Raw genomic sequence first — 22,171 nt, forward strand, 5'->3', positions numbered from 1 at the left:
GAAGCGGGAGAAATCAAGCACGAGACGAGGGGAAGAGAAAAATAAAATTTCTCTTCCCCTCGTCTCACGCTTGATATCTCCCGCTTCGCGCTCGGGTAAATGAACGCTTGTTATGAAGGCTAGAGATGATGATTCCCCTTTTAATGAAGGAGACTATACAATTACATAAACAAGTGCTTTAAATAGGTAAGTTTTCTTTTCTTTTTCAAGTGTAAATACAATAAATCGTGCCATACATAAATCAATTTAATATTTGAAACTGTTTCAGCTACAATCAAATAATCATTTCAATGCGTATTTCTAGAAAAAGTAGCCTTAAATTAGAACACTAAACTTAGGATTGTTTCATAAAAACCACTCCATCAATTACTTTTTCCTGAATTACGTTTTTTACGTTTGCCTTTTTTCATTGTTGGCTCAACCTATTGTCTTTCAATTTGTAATACCAAAAGACCCGATAACTTGTTACAACCTCTATCCAGCAAGTTACCAAACACCAGCCATTTCGTTATGGTAGACACCAAGAGAACAATTTCCATTTAACAGAATTGCTCCATAAGGATAAAAAATTATCCTTTCATTGTTCCTTTAATTTCCTTCTCTTTTCATCTTTTTTTAACAAAGTAAGACCAAAAACGCAAGTCCTTGTAACGACCTCAAATAATTCGCAAGGTGTTCAATGTCATCTTAAGGTAATCTTCTGTCTGCTTGCGCTGATAGAAGAGAATTAAAAAGTTTTATTAAAAACAACAACAACAACAACAACAACACTGCATACACTTTAAAATAAAAAACCAATTGTTAGAGAATCCTATCATCTACTCACAGTGTCTTGAAGAAATTTATCCTGCAGTTTCTCCATTTCGTTTTTCATCTCAGTGCGCACTGCTATCTGTTAAGAATATTTATAAAAACTGTAAGCAACAATTCAATCGATATCGTATGAATCAAATTGATAGTATGAACAAAGTCGTACTCACTAATTCTTTGAATCAAAATATAGTGGATTCGTTGAGCTAACAAGCGGAACTATGCGTTGAAATAATAAATCGAAAATCACTTATTCCCATTTTTCGAGCAGGTTTCAAACCAGAAAGTGTATCACTTTAGACGTGACTCAGATGGTAGAAAATCACAATGATCAATAAATACCTCTCGTTCTTCCCTTTCCTGCTTGAACTTTGTGAGTTCAGTGTCCATGACAACTTGAAGATTTTCCAAGTCTTTGAACCTTTAAACGAAGAGTTTGAACCCATTGAGTCCTACTTTCGTCGAGCGCACAGAAATGACGAAAAAAAAAAAATTAAAATTGAGGACACCAAGAGTAAAAGTAAGAACTTCCTACCAACCTCTTGTTTTCTACCTGTCTTTGGTTCTTGAGAATCTTGAATTGTTTCTTCAAACCATTCTAGTTTTCAAAGAAATGTTACAACCAGATAAGTACACGCTCATCACCACTACTATAATTGAGAAAAGTCGTCCATTGGCCCAACGACGGTCCTCTTTGGAATATGGCCCTCTTCTACAAACACTAAGATACGACAAAGGTTATTGTAATAGTTTAAAAGTTTAAAGACCTTGACGGCGAAATGGTGTGGTCGACGTTACAGTGCTGATGTTTTTGTCCGACTAGCGTATTAAATTGGCTCATTTCGCAATATTTTTGTTTCGACGACTAAGAAGCTACTTTGGAAGTAAGCTCTTCGTCCACGAGCCTACGGTCACATTCGAGATTCTAAATAAGGAATAAAGTGTTGATGGAGTAATGTTTTCCCCCACTGGATGTAACATATAGTACTATCCGACCAGGCAATTCACACGATGCAGATGTCATAATTAACTAAAACGTGTTACGGATTTTGTGTTTCGAAGGACTGTACCTTAAAATCAAAGATCACAAATTGACACTTACGAATGTTTCCTCCATTCCTCTTACGACCACAGATGTTTTATCAATTTCCTTCTTCAGAACTTGAACCTGTTCTGAGAATTGGTTCTTGCAGCTTCTCAATTTATCGTACCTAAATTCCCCACAATAGCAAACGTTTAAAGAAACAAAACACGTCAACCACAATCAAAACTGCATTGTGCTGTTGACCGAATCCACTAAAAATTAAAGTATAACTGCTGTAGACACAATCTATATAGCATTTATGTGAGCTGCTGTGATGTTACTTAGAACTAAGAAGTACCCTCACAAAGTTAAAAATGCCTTAAAATGGAAACTTAGAAATAGTAGCCATATGGGGTACAAAAACAATGCGGTGAAAGGTTCACAAATGACAAACTTAGAAATTTTATCAACTGCCATTTATATTTTGAAAGACCCATTAGCCCTGACATAGCTTCCTAAACTTTAGCACCACTCCCGTAGCAATTTCAGCAGTCTCTACAAACCAAGACACAGCCACAATAATGCAAGTATTAACAGGTGCAGTTTAGATTCTATAGTTCGATTTAATCTATGGTTCATATTTGGCTTTCCTTTGTTTCAAACATTATGACAGAGCCAAAGATGAAGTTGAATGAAATGAAAGCCAAGGATAAATTTAATTACGAAATATATTTTGATTGCAAGGTGAACAAAAGATTACAAATACCTGGCTTCCTGTTTTTGACTCCATAGGGAGTCAATGGTGGTAAACATGACCTCATTGGATTTCTCTACAAACGATCGGATCATGAAACGCTTTCTCTGAAATAAAAGTCATGACAGTACACCTTCCTGACAGAAAAAAAGCCTTTTCGTAATAGTACAGTGTAACTACGACTCGTTAAAATTATTATGATTCGCGTTGATTCGCATTCTGTGGTGGGAATTCTCCTATCTGGTGACTTTTAATCGCGAAGAAAAACGCGCCATTTTGTAATGTGCGCCATAATCTCAAGTAACTACTACGGCTACTCTCAAACGGCAACTCCGTAGTTCCCCGGGAGTTAAGTTGCCTTTTTATCTTTTCTGATATCTTGACTTCGTTGAAAGACAAAGTAGCAGGGAATCAGGACAAAACTGGACGAAGAAACTGTTACTTACACGAACCGCTTTCTTAATCTTTCGTCCAGAAAAATTGATCAATCCCTGTACCTCTTGCCTTTGATAGAAAAAAAAATTGTAAAACTTTTGTCAGGTATTCTGCTAAATTTCTAGAAATCCTAGCAGATCTATGTTCATAGAGAATCTATGCCTTGTCTTATTTTCCCTTCTATCGTTTCACCCTTCTGTCAAAAACAATGGTTGGGCATTGACCACCAAAAACAAACAAATGGAAGCAAACAAAGGTTAAATCAGTTCATAAACCTGGTTTCTTCATCCTCGTCATCAACGTCTTCTTCGTGAGGCTCCTCTCTGTTTTCTAATAAAACCAAAACACTTTTTTTTCTGCTGGCCAGAAAAGGAAAAAAGGAGATTTTCGCAGATGTGTATAAGAAATAACCTAACGACTGAACGATAGATATAGCCGTAGGACAGACCCATTAGTTGATTACAGCCAAATTTCGATGCAGAAATGAAAGTTTCCCAAGATGTTCTAGTCCGTCAAACGAATCTGATTAGTAAAGTAGAAGCATAAAACATGGGTTATGTTCTTCTGATTAAAGAGAATAACTTTATGATAACTTTGGCTTTGGTTGTGAGACCCCAATAAAAATGCGCTCCAGTAGACACCGGCAATTTCTGTTATAAGCATTAATGCTAACGTTTCATGGCAGAAAATTACCTTCATATGAAAGTTTCCTGGGCCTGTAAATACTTGGATTGTACCAGCCTTCTCTATGTTCATTACTCCTTGCTGAGTGTTAAAAAGATGGATATATATAACATTGATAGAAAGCTGTAAAAGTTCTTTCATAACATGGATAATGACACACGCTTGTCCTTTGATGGAAGCAGGTTTGTCCTTTGATGGTTCAGGTTTGCTGAACTAATGTAGTTTCCAGATTTAAACTACTTACAAACTGAAGGGCACCCTTTTCATGATTTTGTGGGGAAATAATCAAGACAGCTATCCACTCAGAAACCAATTATATCAGAAGACTACACATTTGGATACTTATCGGGTGTATTTCTCATCAGTTCGTTTCGCAGCGATTTCAATCCCGCTCACAATTAGCCTTCCCTCTGTCATACGTCAAGCTCCCCTTGACTCCTCTATAAGCCCATCTTAAACCCCTCACAAAATGGTGTAAACCCAAGATCTGTCCACCGAGATTTAGGATGCGACGGTTCCAATTACAGAGCAAGTATATACCTATAAGAGAGGTGCCACAAGAATGACTAGGGCCTGATCGTGTCCACTCAACGTATTTCCTCTTTCGCTTTCTAACCTATAGAAATAATTAAAACAACTATTTTCATAAAGAAATTTAAGATGTTTAGTGCTAAATGTGTGACTATAAAAACAAACAAACAAACAAACAAACAAATAAAAAAACTGCAGAAAGCATCTAAAAGACTTCCCCACCTCTTTGAAAGTAGTACGTTTTTAAATGTATACTTAAGAGCTCTTAAAACCTAATGCACCAACCACAATTTCCTTTCCTGACTCTGGAGATGAGACGGACTCCTTTCCACTCTGCAGTCAAATAATAACACACAGACAACTTCAGTGTAACACATTAACCCGGTTTTTCAAACCGGGTTAATGTTGAAATCTGACTAGTCTTTTACTACCACTTCGTCACTACAACTTTATCCCTTACTCAGTCGAATGTGTGCAGATCTTGTGTGTACAGTTACTGTGGTGGAATCCAATACAGAGCGAATCACGCTATGAGTCCGACTGCTTTACGAAACGGGGGAGGGGAGCATTGTTCGGCGCGCGGCTTTAGACTCCGATATCCTTTGCCTAACTAACTCAACATAGGAGTCGTTTCGAAGTGACAACAACATTTATTTTAGATAAAAAGTGCATCACCAATGAGTCTGTATGGAAATGAATTTCAGATCAAAATAGTGTAAACCATACCCTTTGTTGCCACTTTCGGTCAAAGAAAAGAGTGCGGCACTAAATTGGACAATCAAGTAATCACTGAGGCCGACGAGTCAGCATAGGGGAAGGAGGGAAGGGTTCAACTGTTTGCTAAGGTTCACTAATATTTAATAAATAAATAGAAAAGGTCACTTCGTTAGGTTACAAACCTCAACATCTGCACAGTTATCCTCAGCTGTGGAAGTAATAGCAGCAAATTAATACACCAGACTACATAACAAACACTAAAGTGTAAGGAGGTTGAGGTCGTCATAACATAACTGGGGAAAGAGGGGCGTCTTATAAGTTATTTATTTGCAATTTGTTCCATCTGAAAAGAACGAGCATTGAAGTAGATGTTCCAAACCAGTTGGCACGTTAATAGACACTTCAACTTTTGACCAAGTGCTAAACGTGGTCATTTTTGACTTTCGACCAAGTGTTAAAAAGTGGTCATTTTTGACTTTTGACCAAGTGCTAAATGTGGTCATTTTTGACTTTTGACCAAGTGCTAAATGTGGTCATTTTTGACTTTTGACCAAGTGCTAAATGTGGTCATTTTTGATGCCGGAAGGTTTTCCTTCTTTAGAGTTTGTCTCGAGACCTCACTTTGTCACTTGGGTTGCACACTGCCAGGTATAAGATCAACGACAATCTTTAAATTTTACAGAAGTGCAAACTTTTTACCTAGTTCTGATCTTGGTGTGATTGGTGTCTTTACGACGGATACTTGAAGAGGCCTTTGTCTCAAAGACTTTTTCTTGGGGACTTTTGTTTGATTTCTTTGGAAAGGTGTTTCACCAATCCCTGAAATTATGAGACAAACAAATCATTTCCACACTTAACATTCAAAGATAAAACGATGATGACGCCCTACTTTTATTGACAATTGGAAACAATTTATGAAGAATATCAATAAAAGCTGAAAAGGAGACAAAGATTTAAATGCGAATGCAACAAAAATGGGTCACACAAGAGATAATCAAGGGTTTAAATACCTGAGTCATCTCGAGGCACAGCATGCTTCAAACCTAACCTCCCTTTACTGGATCTTAGCTGCATATTGTTTCCAGCCTTGAATTTGAGAAGTGAACAATTCAACATAGGCACACTCTAAAAGTTGTATAATTTTAGCTTTCAAACTCTAAAGAGGTTAAATGAAAATAAACAAAAAATGTTATCCGTCAGGAACGGAGAGGATTGGAGAGGTGGTCATCCTGAGAAGTATGGATATAATGTGACTATTTCTAACAAATTCTTAGATTGTCGCATATTGTTACAAGTAGGTGACATAATCAAATTATAAGGATAAAAAGAAAGCAGTACATTAACCGTAATACTTGTGACACTTACGTTTCATGAAGCACATCAACCTACCGATCTTTGCTCATTCCTATATTTGCGTCTATAAATTGGCGTCATATCGATGTCAAAGTTATAATCTATTTCAATATCACTATGAGCGAAGTCAGCTTCAACATCCTTCTCTTTATCTTCGCCTTGTTCGGTGACGTCACTCGTTTCTGAAGCTTCACCTATTGGAGTAACCTGAAACAGAAATAGGTTTAAAAATATTAATTAAGTTAGAGCAGCCAGTCAAGTTGAAGAAAACATCAAGGAAAGATGTCTGGATAGTTGTTCTTTCATCGCAAAATAAATGAAAAGAGAATGAAAGAAATAAGCTTTGGAAGGGAATACTCATAGACCACTAATACCATAAGACTACTCAAGGATATCTGTGCGCCTTGAAGAAACATCATTATTGTCTCAGGGTTGTGGCAAAACAGAATACAAGCAATATCTTTGGAAATCCAAAATCTTTTAACTTTTAATATATACCAAGCTTCCCTGGGATTGAAACCAACTGTTGTAGTTCTTGCATGTGATGAAAGCAACAAAGCTCTTCTACCTTAGAGAGTTTCATTAAGCTGCGTTGAGATTCTTCTCCGTCACATTTTTCACCCAACTCTTTGCATGATTTTGGGGTTTGCAAAAACTGAAACAAAAAAAGACTTTTAGTGAAAAAGAACTCCGTCCCTTATTTTAACAGGCACTTGGTACGTAGAACATACCAAGATGGCGCACATATTACAAAACTTGAAACAAGCGATCCAATCGATAGAGCATAACTACGGATAAACAATTCTTTTCTTTTGAGAATAATAAACGGCAAAGAAGCCAAAACGTTAATGTTGAGAGGATAAATATCATCAAATCTCCACGCATTTTTAGGATCACTGTGAAATAATGCAGTACAATGACTGACCATAAACTCCACACAGACCCTGTTGTTTTTCGTTTCTAGAATTTCCACCCTGTCCTTCTCTATCCTGAATTTCTTTGAAACTTGCTTGCTTGTGTTTTGATAGTCGAAAGCTGCATAATCATCCATATCATAAAGACTGACGGGTAAAGCTTCCTCCAATGATTTATGGCTTTGAGATGCATTGTCAACTTTAATAACCGGTGAAGACGTTCCATACTCAGCCTCTGGATAGCATTCTGTAGTATAATCACTGCTTTCAATTTCATAATCTAGGATATAATTAGAAGATAAAGAGAAGAATTTATCGATAGGAAACTACTGGTTTATGGCAGCTTTTCGTTTTCAAAACATTTCAGTAGGGATGCTTTACAGCAATAATATGTACTGAACAATAATTGAGATGTCATTGTACCAGCCAAAGCCGTCTCGTGCTGATTCTCTTCAAGGTAATCATCCTCATTGCTAGCATCGCTTGTGGATTTGAGGGCAAGTACACGAGATGACACTTGCTTCTTTTCTGCTTGAGCGCTTTGCAAGGATCTTTTATTAGTGGCACCTTCTTTCATCCCTAAATGATAAAATATCAAAAATGTGAACAAGGTTTCCCTCAATTTCATGACAAAAACTGCAGAGAATATCAAATCAGTCCATGTAAATGAAAACCTTATTGAATGGGATTATGTGGGTTTTTATCATATTTTTCAGTTACTATTCTCACAGTTGTTGATCAATTCAGTGGGCAGTACTATACTCTACATGTACAGCTGGTTAAAATTCAAAGCTGTTTTGTCACCAAACTCTCTTCTTATTTACCACAAATTGTTCTTGGTTTTCGTGATTTTGAATTGAAATTGTTTCATTTTCAATTTGCGTCTTTCATACGAAGCAGTCATGCATGAACAGACGTAATTTCTCAAACCCTTCAGACAAAGTAGTAGGGAAATTGTAACCTGACAAATGCCTAACTAGTTGCTGCTGGTCGCAACTTACGGTACTGAGAGGACATGGTTAGTAAAGTGATTGCACGCTTAAGGTCTTGTCAGTGTACCTATATATATAAAAAATATTAAAAACTTACCTTGCTTTTTAGGGATATCATTTCCTGTGTTATATTTTCCATTGTCAATCCTGTCTTCATTGTAAACAACATCTCCAATTCTCTGATGTTTCTTTGCTGGATTTGGCACTAAAACCACACTGCTTGCCGTTCTATCCTTTTTTAATCCTGAAGAGGAAGAAAGATGGAAATTGAATCTTCAGGATACGTTAAGACAAACAGCTGAAAGCACTACTAGAGATAGAGAGATAGTTTATTAGAATATCGAACATGGCAGTCCGTAGACTGAATTGCGTTACAATTACTGAGAACTAGGAATAAATAATTTCCAAATACAAATTGAAATTATAATAAAACCATAAATGTGAAAAACTCTCTATATATGACTATGTACAAACTAGTCTAAAAAAATAATAATAATAATAATTTTTCCGTACACATACTTGGAATAAAAGTGTTCTTAAAATGATTTGTATGTGTACGGGGCATGGCATAAGCCCTGGACTGTCTTAGATTATATCTGTGTTCTCTCTTAGGAGGTAAGACAGGCACGAGTTTGTGATCCGGGCATGACGTGATAGACTCGAAAAGCTTGCTACTATGTCTTAATAGTTCTCCCTTGTATCAATGTTATCAAGTTCCTTAAACCAACAGCACTTAATTGCAAATACATTAGCAGAAAGGTAAAAAGGGAAATTTATCATTTATAATAAGGTAAGAGGGTCATCTCACTGGAGATTATCCTGATTTGCATGGCACGAAGCAAGTAGTAGCGTGATGCTAGTCAACCACTGGTTACTCTCGCATTTTTTTCTGGTACTTTCCCTTTCCTTTCTCAAGGGTGGAAGGAGGAACTGTGAAAGTTAGATATCTTTCTTAAAAACAAGACGAAAACAGTAAACTGGCCAGGGTATTTTTGGAGCTTCACCTTTAATGGAGGAAATGTCCCTTTCAAGAAGTACATCTGACAAGGAGCTGAATGCAAGCTTTGTCTTTTCAGCTTTCCTCCTTCCGTTACCCTTTACTTGTGTAGGGGTGCATGACCTAATTCTCCTCTTACCAGATCTTGGGGTTTGTCTTCTGGCTGGAGTCACCATGGATAAGGTGCCAATGCTTTTCTTTTGGCTCTATAAGGAAAAATGATATGACAAGTGCCAGAACTGAGAAACTAGAAACTATTAAAAATGCATGCTCTTAACTAATTTTAGTTATCACACTCTCCCATTAATGTTACATGACTGAGCTTGAGGCTAAGCTCATCTGACTATGAGAGGGATTCCCCACCAAGGGACAGGGATGTACTTACTGGTACATTCCTCACTCAGTCCTTCCTTAACCTGCATCCATTAAAAGCATCAATAAATTAGCTTTAAGAGTGTAAACTTACCTCAACCAATGGATGGGAACGTCTGGTAGAGAAAACTTTTTCTCTAATACCCTCGTAGTTCTTTGCACCATTTGACAAGGTCCTTCCCTTTCTTTTACTGGCTTTTAATCTCTTGCTTACTTTGAAAGCTGTTGGTAAGGATTTCTCCAAAGAATTGTCCTTACTCATATCGAGATCAGTTGAACTATCACTTCTTCTTTGTTCCTGGAATTAAAGGAGGTAAGCAGACAGTGTGGAAGAGAAGGCAGAAAGAGGCAAGGAGAAGATTTTTCTCTAATTTTGACATCATTTTAAAAATATTTTTATATTCTGAAAGGGAACTGTAAAAAAAAAACCCTTAAAAAATCTGAAAGGAACTTTAAAAAAACCTAGCCACTTTGGCCTGTAGATGCTTAGAAGGCCATTTCACAGGCTCTCTTCTGGTTTCCTCTTCAGTGTGGTCCCTGATGTTGTATGAATCATGCAACTTATTCCCAGCTTTAATGACTAATTTAATTAGCCATTAAAGCTGGAAATAAGACATCTGCCATTTGGGGGTGAATATTTTGTTGTTGATTTGACCAAGTCAGATCTGTTTGCCTTAGCTAAGAAGAAGAAAACGGATTTGACTGGGTCAAATCAGTCAAATTTCTTTTCCTTCTTCCTAGCCAGGGCAGTAAAAAAGAGAGCAGAGTTTAATCATACTGTTCTCCTTTATAAAGATACTTTAAGTGATATTATCCAAACTTTGAAATCAATTAATAACAACAATTAAAGCTTTGTTTGAACCGTACAATCATGCATACAGTTATAATTTTCTAAGCCCAACATAAAATACAAGTTAGTGTATAAGCAGAGCGATAGTGTGGTTGAGATAAGGACATACTGGAATAAACCCCATTTAGGTTACCATTATCCATTCAGAATTGGGTTACCTTCAACATTTCACCTCACTGTGATTCCGTTATACCAACTTCAAACAATTATCAGTAGTTTAATATCTAATTTGTAATTTTAATTCGTAAATTATTCTAATTTCTACCTGCGACATCACAGTAGCTGTGGGCATGATGGGCAAAACATATGTCACCTCGGTTTTTGTGCTTTTAATGCACACAGGATCAATGGCTACTGAGGCTTTTGTTGAAGGAGTCAAGCTTACATCTGAGTCACTACTGGGTGGAAATTTTGGTCTTCCCATTATTTTTTGTACTACAGATGTCAGAAGGTTAGCAAGTTGGAAGAGTTAAGGAATTAAGAAAAAAAAACTGTTGAACATCAAAAAAGAATGAAGCTTCTGTAACTTACTATTAAAAACTGAAAAGAAACAAAACTAAGAACCATAATGACTGCATGTTCTAGAAAAAAAAAAAAAAAACTAAAGGGCACACAGGGCTCAACACCAACTTTTCAACTTACTGGCCAAGTGGTTAGTGACATCTTACATGTTACCACAATTTCAATTTGTTTACTAGTCAAACAAACCTGTGGAAATCGAAAACCACTTGCCAAAACTGAATTTCTACTAGTCTGTGGCTAGTAAGCTACCATTAGTGTTGAGCCCTGGCATATAGGCAGCCAGAATAATTACAATTGTTAGCGTTTTTACAACTGAAAGGATATAAATTCCACTAAAAGAAAACTTGACAAACTGATTGTCAAATTGAGGTCCAAAGGAAACAAGGTCAGATGCAGCATGCTTTAGCTTTAAAAGAAGGGCAACCTCATCTTTCTTTGTTTCTAAATCTGGGCAGTGAAGAAATCTTTATCAATTTGATTGGATACAATCATATAAAGCTGCACAAATATAATGACAGATAACTCAAAATTCCCTTGTACTATTTCTATTGAAGACCCACCAAGCTTCTTATGCACTGGTAAGCAAGCAAACAGGCCGGGGACTACCAGCCTCTCCAGTGAAAAAATCTTTTAGTTGAATCTGAATACAAGATTTCTGTGGGCTCTTCGGTCACAATTGGTTGAAAGATTTATAGCACTGCTTTTAGGTGTCCATTGCATTATTGAAGGTAGCAAGTTTAAGAAGGCCCCAAAAACCACTTGTCTTTTTAAGTGAGTTACAGCTTAGGAGTATTTTCTTCTGATTTAGGTGTCTCTTGCATGATCGTGATTGAAGTTAGTGTAAAATGTGCGATGACATCAAAAGTTAGGTTATTTATAGGCCTGATGTTAGTGAAATTAACCTTTGATACGGTAGTCCTCAACATCTGCTGCCTTAATGAGCACTGTCTCCCATGAGCTACTTTCCTAGATAAAAGCCAGGAAAAGGGACATATCACATCAAATCAGCATTAATTTGCTCTGTCAAAGTATAATGGGCTGGGCCTTCCATACTAAGCAGCCTAACTACAACAAACAAAAACTCTGAAATATTGTACTTGATTTGTACTGTCCTTGACTGATGCAATGGAAAATAAACATCATGAAATGATTATGGTAGCCTCCCACTAACCTAAATACCTAAAGTAGCATACATGGATGTAAATTTAAATGAAATGAGTTGAGAAGAGAGTAAACAAATAACAAAAAACATTGTTATACCTTGTAATTGCCATCTTTGTCTAGCTCCTCAACAAAAAGTGTGATGGACTCACTGCCATAGTTAAAATCTATCCAAAACTCCTTTATTTTCTCATAGTTTGGCTGGTAAACCTATGATTGCAAAGAAGAAATTTGCATATGGATTAGTTATAATTTCCTAAAAACCAAACATAGAGAAGAATTATCATTATATTAAAAATCTCCAATCCCATTATTGTTTCAGCACTCTGATTTATGCAATAAAACATTGTTCTAGTACTGGTCTCTTTGTTTTAACTGATTTTGATTTATTTAGACAGATATTTATTTATAGGACATTTTCATAACAGTCATCAAAATAATAATCCTGTTTATTTAAAGTGATCTATAGAGAAAACTGGCAGCCAGTTTTCTGGTGCAGGGTGACTCTGGTGCAAAGTGACTTCCTGCTATTTGCTCAATGCCACTGACAATACAATATATTCAATTTTAATTCCTGTAATTATGAAGATAACTCAATATAGTTGCAAAATATCCCAGCAAACCTCTAGTGTTCCAAAGTAAGCTGAATAACAAGGAATTGAGGTCACACTGCCAAAGAAAACAACAAGAGAGTTAGTCAAAGGTAAAAAAAAGCCCTGAGTAATACCACTGAATGAGAATAATCTATAATTGTGTATCCTCTTATCTATTAGCATCTAGCCAACCAAAGTATTATTATTTGCAACATAATTTTAGTTTTTCTTTCTATATTTTCTTACTATTCAAAACAAAAAATGAGAATAAATATGACTTAGTCACTATTTGAAATTCCCACTGGCATTCACATATCAAAGAAATAAATGTGATATCATAATTATGATCAAAGAACATTTATGATACCTTTGCTTTTCCTTTTGACTCTCATTTAAAGTGTTAAGAAAGTGCCTACAACCCTGCCAAAGAATCAAATTCAGCAATAAACCTAAATTATAATGATTATGGAGATGGAAATTAGGCACAAGATTAGTTTAAAAGAAAATTTTCACAAACTAAAACAATTACAGAACAATTGAGAAATGCCCCATTAAAGGTTGATTGAGTCATAAGAATACAAAATTTGAATCATTCACCTAAAAATCAATCTTAAGACTTACTGCCTCAAAATCTTCCAAGCTGATATCTCTGAAAGCCTGAGAAACAGATTTATTGGTAAAGCACTGTGGAGCCTGTGAAAGTCTTTTGGCACATGAAAGGAGACGAACAATAACTTCCACCATTCCTGCTTGTAGTTCAAAATCTAAATATTTCAAAAGAATCAAAACAGAGAGACTCAGATAATAATTTTTAGATTAACCTTACTTTATATTCTTGAGTATATCACATTTGATGTATGCTTTGCATTAACTTAATTCACTTTTTCAATTGTAATAGAAAATCAATGTATAGGCACCACTTCATTAGCCCTTTAACTTTTAGAAGTGACTATGATGCAAGTTCTTACTATAATTTCCAAATATCCAACAAACAGGTAACATGAACACCCAAAACTATCAGATAGATGTTGTAAGTTTGATCTAACACCAAATCCTTGTAACTAATTTATCAATCTATTGACTTCTTTAGCCAACCACCAAAATTTTAATTTGTTCACTTGTGCCATTTTCCAGCCACTCTGTCAGTAGTCTTATTACATCTCAGCTTGTATTTTCTTTGAATGGTATGTGCAAGATTTACTGATAAATCAAAAGTGGTTTCTCACACACCACTGGTAGCCATGTCAAGCTGACCAGCACAAACTGACTTTTATTGCAAATTCAAAGCTAATACAAGTAGCATACACTAAGATCGGAAAAAATGAAAAAAGTTCCAGGCTAGTACATTATACTGGTATTGTATAAACATTTAAAATCTTTGGGTGGCTGAGCAGGAAAATCAGCAATGGCAGATGCAACAAAAACAACTCCCTGCCCCATAGGTCACATGACCTATACCCAGGCCCCAGCAGCGTATGAGAAAAACATTTTTCACTTATTTTGTTATACTCAGTGAAAAATTACTCTTATAACTGGTATGTTATTGTTTTCTTCATAGAATTGGGTTCTTGCCAGGACAGGTTCAATATCATTGGTGAAGAGACAAAATGTATGATTATTATTTAGTTTTTTCCATGAACAATACATAAATACAGAAGGAAAAAAACATCGCCCAGAATACTATTGTCTTTCGTGACATGTACTTGCAGTGCCCATTTAATCAGCGGGCAGCATAATAATTTGCATATCCTGAACCAGTCGGATGTGATTGGTCAGCAGGTAAAGCTTTGGGAATACACGAGTCTCTTTGCAGATTTGAGCTGCTGTCAATCAAACGGTTGGATGCGTAAAGTAAATCCCAAGGTGATATAAAGTGAACAATAACACTAATTAACAATAGCCACGCTCTTAACAAAACGTTTAGCAAATTCGTTTGCAGCGGATTCTTAGAAAGACTGACAGACTCCCGTTGGTTAAAATGTTTTCTGAATTATAAAAATTAGTATCATGAAAATAGAAAAATTTAGAAAATAGTATCGTAAAGAATAGGCGGTTTAAAAAGTGTAAGTCGCGATCAGGCGGTTTTCGAGGGCGAAAGGCCTGCGGTTGCGGACTGACAACAAAGAAACGCCTGATTGAAGGTTATAAAAAGCGGTGCTCAGAAAGCTAGCTAATCTGTGGTCAAGTGAAATTTTATTTTGATAATCTTGCGGGAAGTTTGAAATGGGTAACTTGTATTCTCGTGGGAGTCCCCAAAGGACAAATTTGGAGAGATCACTGCGATGCAGAGCAAACGTTTTCGAAATTCGCGTTTTGCGACTGCTTCGAAAGCTTGAAATCCCTTGAAAATTTCTATGGCGCTTTCTAGAATGTTAAATAAAAATAACCGTATGGTAAAAGAAAAATCTAGCAATTGAGTGAAGATGAATTACGCCTGAAAGTGTGCTGAGATCGACTTCTCATACCAGCAGGACGCCAACATAGTCAATTTTCAAGGCAAATTTGCGACCTCTTCTGAAAGCGCAAGAGCAAAGTGTGACTGATACACTGTTCAATTGAACTTTCTTCTATAAAAGCCATATGGTAAAAGTAGGATTCAAAAAGTAGTTTATCCGTAAACGAATAGAACGTAAGCTTTCCTCGACATTTTCAGCCCTTTCCCTCTATTGTTTGGCAATCATTTTCTAATTAGCGTTTAAATTTAGCGCCAGTGTCTCAATGAAAGTCCCGGATATGTCACTAAATTCTGGGCGATGATGTAATTACCTCCAGCACCAACAAGCAGACATTCCATATTACCCTCTCTGAAATATGAAAAATAAAGTGAATGTGAACTGATTGCTTGAGTACAGATCAAGTATCAAGAGCAAACAATGTTAAAAGGAATGGCAACTCTTAAAACAAAGCTGATGTGAATTTCCTGAAAATCATCAATTTAACACTCACTGTTGTACCTGTAAGTGTCCTCCCATTTCTGACATTAGTCCACCAAGAACAAGAAGAAAAGTAAAGCAAAACCAAACTTTCTAGCCCTAATGTTGGATAACCATTGCTTTCAAAAGGTTTAATTTTTGCCAGTTGCTACCACTTGCCTATAAAATTACATTTTTTCATTAACCATCAATTTTTTGTTCCAATTGCTTCTTGGCCAATAAATGTCACACTTGATACAGAGTGATCACTATGCTTTTTGTTCAGTTTTCATTATTCAATTATGTCAAACAGCCATACAATTCTTTGGAAGCCAGGTACACAGCATCAGTTTGATCCAAGTCATGATTAGCTTCATCTGCAAGAATCATATTTGATAGCTTTACAGCCTAAAAAGAAAAAACGTTATTGAGTCTGTCTGCCAGTCTGCTGGCCAAACAACGGACTGATCAGTAGATCTGTTAGCCTTAATGCAGTCAAACAGTCATGCATTCATTAAGTCAGAAATGGTCAGTCTCGTATTACATTATTGAACTAAGAATTTAGTTGTTTATCATTTGCACTAATCTGTTTAAAATTTGAACACAGCCAATATTATATTGATAGAGTGGAAATGTTTGACCATTTACTTGTTTTATTTTAATAGCAAATATAAATGAAAAGTGTAATGAACATTGTTCATGATATTCTATTGTACTGAATGGGTTGTACATAAGTAAGAAGATTTACCTCAATACTCAAATCAATGCTTTTTGTCTCTTTTGCAATTATATCACAAATTAAGGCTGGAACAATTGAAACCAACTTTGCCTTGCCTTTAATGAGAAAAATTAATAACAATACAACATAACACCAATTTTCAAAGAAAAAGTTCAACCTAAAGAAATAATAAGTGAATTGTTCATTGTACACAACATTTCTCAACAAACTGTATTTAAGTGGTCCTTTCTGTAGTAGGCACATACAACCTTGCTTTTCTAAAAATTTTCACTGATGAATCCCAAAATCATCATTAAAGAGAGGTGCTCTTAGAAAGTTATTTATTTTTAGTATCTTGTGTAGATCAACTTTGAATACTCTGTGAGGAACATGAACCAAAAGAATAGAAAATCAGTTTACCTGGGGGAAACTTTTCACATATTGCCTAAGATAAAAACATAATATTATGAATGGAAGTATGGCATTTCCAGTCAGCTAATGTTATTCTAATGGTTACTGAAAATATTGCTCAAAATTTTGTACCCAAAATTATTACTCTCTTCAGACTTAATCCAAATAATTATTTCAATATTCAGAATAGAGGTTGCAAATCAAGTCATATAGCCTGAGATGAGAAATTCCCCAATCCCACTGGTCACAACTAGGGACTTACTGCCATTTGAAAAAAATTCTTCAAAAAATGTTTATCTCACTTCATTGTTATTACTATTTTGACATTTTCAAATCTTTTTCCAGGTACTGACAATTACAATTCAACTTGCCATACTTTTCCAGAATTCAAGACTGTAAATATCTTGTAAAAATGTGCAATTCTCATTTGAAAGCTTTAAATAGAGAAGGTTATTTCACTTTCTACTTACAGTCATAAATGTTAGCATTGAAACCAGTGATTCCACTGCATCTGGTGTGCAGATAACATCCCCGTCAACAAGTACCTGAAGAACTTTTGGGAAGTGGATAAAATAACAAAGATTAAAGACTCAAATCACAAAATCTTTGATATAAAAAATTAGAATTTTTTTGAACCTGGCCTGTTTTATATCCTGCAAAACACAAGGTAGAAAAAATGATAATTATAACCCTTGGAACAGATAGAATTTTTTTCTAATTATATTATTAAACAAATACTAAACTGTGTTTGAATGGTATAATCAAATGAAAATCCAAGTCAAAGAGCTTCTCCATAGAGACATTCTTTGACTCTGTTTGATTTTCAATAGTGTCAGTGATCCTCTTGAAAACATCAGACAGCTGAGCAAGGTGTCCTGAGTTCAGTTCCTGAATTAAAAGAAAAATGAATATGATTTTAAACAAGTCCATTTAAATTATTTCAAACAGAATCAGACCAAGGAACGAAACCAATAATGTCCCATTCATAACACTGTAACAGCCAATGGTACTGGTAATGGGGAATTACCCTGCTCAACAACACTACACCTAAATAGTGACTCCATCTTAATCTTTCACTGGGTTTCTCCTCTTTGTCCATAAACAAGTGTGACTAAGTTCAATCCAATGCAAGAGACTGCAGTTTTTCTTGTTTTTTTGGGGTGTAATAACCCAATTTATTTAATCACTTTCACCAGAGTGAGGTGAGGGTCGCACAACAGAGCGAGGCTCCAAATTAAGAGCGCCCAATATCCCACCCATCCCACCCCAGAGGAGGACATCCATCACACAGTTATCTCGTGTGTGGGAAATTAACGTCTCCTACCCCAACCCTGCAGGAGACGGGACCTCCATTTATTCGTCCCTATCCGAGAAGACGAGAATATCTAACCATTTCTTGATGTTATAGAAAGGCAGCAAATTCTTCTCAATTATTTTAAGACCCTGAGTGTTGGTCCGGCCGGGGCTCGAACCCTCGACCTCCCGCAGAACAGTCCAGTGCTCTATCCATTGAGCTAACCGGGAGGCGGTTAATGCTAACCGGAAGGCCTAATTCCAAAGTTGAGATTAACAATTTTTTTTTGTGCTCTACGATCTCCCTATAAAAGTTACTGACCTAGTAAATTGATAAAAAGGTTGGCTAGAAGATAAAACATGGATATGATAAAATAATGACAAGTCTAGTGATACATACAATGATATGTTTTTAACTAATCTGAGTGGTCTTGGTATATCAGCTAATTTATAGACACATTCTATGTGGTTGAGGTTTCCTACCCTGGTTATGAAATCAGAGAATTTCGTCACTGAACTCTCACAAGGGTTTTCAAGCAGCTCATAACACGCATTGGCTGAGTAATCCTACAAAGCCACAACACAAAAATTAACTCTGTCGGTAAAAAAAGGAAAGGCACACCCACAACATAGATTGCAACGATAATTTGAACGTACCTTTAAGATAGTAAATATGATTGTGTAGTAACTGAATAAACTTAAGTTAATGGACAATGTCTTTCCGTATTTTCTGTTAGGACACTTCTTTCCAGATAATAAGCTCTTCGTTATGCACATATCAACGAAGTACTGATGACAGGAAAATGAAAGCAGTGATGGGAAGAATCATTAAATAACTGTCTATTTCCTAACAGCAAAAGTGTAAATTATAATACCACATTAAAACAAAACCATATTTATTTTTGGCAAGATTTCCATATTACTCAACACATTAATTATGCATAGAGTGTTGCAAAGAAACCCTCACAGTTAGTCTTAATGAAATGGAATGCATAATTAATGAATGGGTTTATATGGAAATCTTTCCTTATTTTTTTGGCAGAAACTTTTTCGGGGTCCATGTAGTTTTTCATTCACTCGCCTTAGCACCCTCGATCATTCGAGTATTCTCATTTCATTTTGAACAATTTAATCGCCTGGCCTTTCACTACATAAGGTGCACGAAAAATACTCACCACTCTTTTCTCCATTGAAGAAAAAAAATAATTCTCTTTAACAAAATAGACAAAATATACTCGCAGGGAATGAAACTGCCACAAGAAATGACTGCGTCGTATGACCTTCCCGCCAATCAATAGTTTTCTCCATATATGGCTAGCCTCGTTCCCAGGGTAAAGGCCCTAGGAACGAGGTGGCATATTTGGCATGACATTTCGCATCACACATGAATGTGCACGTTAGCATGTACGCACGCACGGACGCAGGATAATTAATTTTAATTCCAGCGTCGCCGTCATCAAATATACCAGGAAAATGCTTTTGATTATTCTAAGAATTTTTACTTTAATCACAAAGCCGTCAATCAAGTTAGTAGGTAGACCTTGAGGACTTTAGACATGCTGTATTTTACGTTTTTAAAAGCAATGCATTTGTAAGGAGCAGTACATAGTTTTAAAAGTAATGCATTTCTAATGAGCGGTACGTGAAACGTGAACGGCAAGAGTGGCCACGTGACTGTTTTCCCGCCATTTTTTCACGTTTGCCGGTCGCGCTTTGCCGTTTCCATGTGAAAGTAACCTGTTTCGCGTTTGCCGTGTACTGAAGATGTTCTTCCTTTTCTCTCACAGAGTAGAAGTCGATGACCAGGTAAAAGGTCACCAAAACTATTCCTTGTAAGTCATACCAGGTCGCCTTCAAATCCACCATGACGTGAGCTCACGCGAAGCTAAAGCAGCAAGGTTCACGCTATTTTACGTGAGACGTGAAAGGGCAAGTTGAAGTCTGCCGTTTCACGTAAACGCGGTGCCAGATCTCTCTACGATCGTCCGCTTTTAAAGGCTTGTGTTCGATTACAGATACCATTATCCAATTTTATACGTTATCATACTCATAGTAAACAAATCGACGACCGCGAAAATCCACTTATTAGCACTCGTCTAATTACAGACCGAAAAGGACCGGTTCCGAGTCTCGCAATAACTATTATTTAGTATATACTAAAACAGTGGATAGCGTTGAAGGCGCGCTCTGATTGGCTAGTCAGACTCCGAATATCCTTTGCTATTTACCTTCGAGCAACTCGGGAAAAAAATGGCGTCCCGTTTTGCATCCGTTACAAGCGAAGAAATCACTCAAATTAAGTTTTGGTGATGTATATTATCTCGCCGTTTTAGTATATACTAAAACAACTATTCACCTCCACTTTGGTGAATAGTTGTTAACTATCGTCTAATTACGAACGCTGTTGTCGAATGTCGGGCGCTACTGTCTAATTTTGGTCGTTGTTGTCCGATTTCGGACGTTATCGTATTATTTCAGACATAAATGTTTTATCAGTTGGACGTTATTGTCCGGTTTCGGACGCTATCGTTTGATTTCGAACTCCATCTTCCGCTTAAGGATGTTGTAGTCCGCTTTCGGACGTTATCGTTTAATTTCACCCAAAACTAGCCTTATGAAGCGTTCATTTGTAAATTGAAAAGTGCGTCTTCTCCAAAAAACTTTCCTTTTCCCCTCTGTATCTGGCCGAGTTTCACCAACCAGGACCAAAAAGTGGAAACGTGTAATGACTTTTTACTTTCGTAAGGACTTAGCGAGAAAAAAAAAGAATCACCATCAGTGATGGTGAATAGTAGCCAGAATCTGTTCACAAACTCGTCAGATGGTGACAGGTACACGAGAAAGAAAAAGCAATTTGAAATGAAAAGCTGTTACAGTAAACTTTCGTCAGCGAGTCAGTTCATCACATAAAATTGTTATTCTTTGTTTTTCACGAGATATTCGAATCAGCCTACGGCATGTTTTTGTAGCGCACCAAAGCGACGATATTTTTGATCATATTGGACGTGAACTGATATCGGTCAAATTCCTATCAAATAATTACATACTTCTTTTGGCTACAGTCTGTGTTCATATTACCCCAAGTTCCACTAAAAATAGTCTCAAGTTTGTGTTGTGGAGATTTTCCTTATTTGCTTTTGCTTTCAAGAGATCGCGTTTTTTAGTTTTGTACTTGTGTATTTCTGCTAGTAACTCTTGTTTCCTCGCCTCTAACACCGCAAACTTATCCTCGACAATCTCGATTTCCGTATTGATCGCATCCACCTTCTTTCTCAATATTAGAAATTCTTTGAGCTGAGAATCGTAAAATTCATTTCTTAAGGCCTCTAAAGAAGCCTTTCTTGAGCCAAAAGTTTCCATTTCTTCAAATTCTTTGGCATTGTTGTTGTTATCAATTCCAGCCTCGTTCAATCTCTCTTCGTTCATGCTCTGCAATTCGTGAGCCACTTTATTGATCCTCCTCTCTGCTCTCGATGTCAACTCCACAGCTGTCTCTAACCCTTGTCTTATGATAACAATCTGCCCGTGTAATTCGATGTTTTTATAAGCAAGCTGTAGTTTTTCAGCCTTAGTTCGGTACACCTCGTTCGTTTCCCGCAGTCTATCTCGATGAGCTTGAATTTTCCGACTGGTCGCAATGATACATTTCATGTTTTCAATTATCGTTTGATTTTCTTCGCGAAGACGCCCTTGCGCATTTAAATACCTTTGTTGGGCTTCTCGTATTTGCTGCTCTAATTGATCCATTTGGTTCTCAGAGTTCATATTTTAACCGATTTGGCAACAGAAAAATAACCAACCCTTGCAAACCATGTAGGAATTTGCGAGGGGCCGACCCCGCGATCCGAACTCAACTGCTCAGTTGAAAACAAGGTCTTATTCCACTTTGTTATTAGTCAGATACCCACCGAAGTGATCCCAATATTAACTGACCAAATTTACATAACTGATATGAGTGATTCTAATATCGTTTAGTTTCAAACTAATCAGTCCATCGCACATTTTAAGAGAAGTTTCGATCATGTTGCTAAAAAAAACCTTTTTAGTCATTACTGGATTGATCATACTGAGGTCTATACAACAGGATAAAATATGTATGTCGACGTACTTGACACACGTCTGTTTAAC

The 22,171-nt window shown here is 36.4% G+C and overlaps 2 protein-coding genes across 4 annotated transcripts; both read right to left on the reverse strand.

Annotated features, from left to right (window-relative positions):
• Window positions 1-225: 225 nt before the first annotated feature.
• Window positions 226-19,273, reverse strand: LOC111336967 (uncharacterized). Of its 3 annotated transcripts, none has more exons than XM_022943158.2 (36): window positions 19,219-19,273; window positions 18,527-18,610; window positions 17,494-17,638; window positions 17,221-17,303; window positions 16,760-16,784; window positions 16,370-16,455; window positions 15,941-16,029; window positions 15,476-15,513; window positions 13,331-13,473; window positions 13,077-13,129; window positions 12,740-12,785; window positions 12,216-12,326; window positions 11,858-11,921; window positions 11,280-11,402; window positions 10,699-10,892; window positions 9,678-9,881; window positions 9,351-9,417; window positions 8,312-8,458; window positions 7,646-7,801; window positions 7,234-7,502; window positions 6,877-6,963; window positions 6,345-6,515; window positions 5,966-6,041; window positions 5,655-5,774; window positions 5,138-5,163; window positions 4,524-4,571; window positions 4,248-4,323; window positions 3,717-3,788; window positions 3,299-3,353; window positions 3,035-3,092; window positions 2,601-2,695; window positions 1,913-2,021; window positions 1,350-1,408; window positions 1,153-1,231; window positions 827-892; window positions 226-713 (listed from the first exon to the last, which is right to left on the reverse strand). In XM_022943158.2, the coding sequence occupies exons 1-36, from the start codon at window positions 19,231-19,233 to the stop codon at window positions 657-659; spliced, it is 3,396 nt and encodes a 1,131-aa protein (XP_022798893.2). In that variant the 5' UTR covers window positions 19,234-19,273; the 3' UTR covers window positions 226-656. The 3 variants fall into 3 exon arrangements, with proteins under 3 accessions (XP_022798893.2, XP_022798891.2, XP_022798892.2); XM_022943156.2 differs by having other exon boundaries at window positions 9,219-9,417; XM_022943157.2 differs by having other exon boundaries at window positions 7,252-7,502; window positions 9,219-9,417; window positions 19,219-19,270.
• Window positions 19,274-20,756: 1,483 nt separating this feature from the next.
• Window positions 20,757-22,047, reverse strand: LOC111336939 (uncharacterized). Its single transcript, XM_022943122.2, has one exon. It carries the CDS (start codon window positions 21,806-21,808, stop codon window positions 21,113-21,115), a length of 696 nt encoding a protein of 231 aa, XP_022798857.1. The 5' UTR covers window positions 21,809-22,047; the 3' UTR covers window positions 20,757-21,112.
• Between the last annotated feature and the right edge of the window lie 124 nt (window positions 22,048-22,171).

This window comes from Stylophora pistillata, chromosome 13 (genome assembly GCF_964205215.1).
Source record: "Stylophora pistillata chromosome 13, jaStyPist1.2, whole genome shotgun sequence".
Taxonomy (NCBI): domain Eukaryota; kingdom Metazoa; phylum Cnidaria; class Anthozoa; order Scleractinia; family Pocilloporidae; genus Stylophora; species Stylophora pistillata.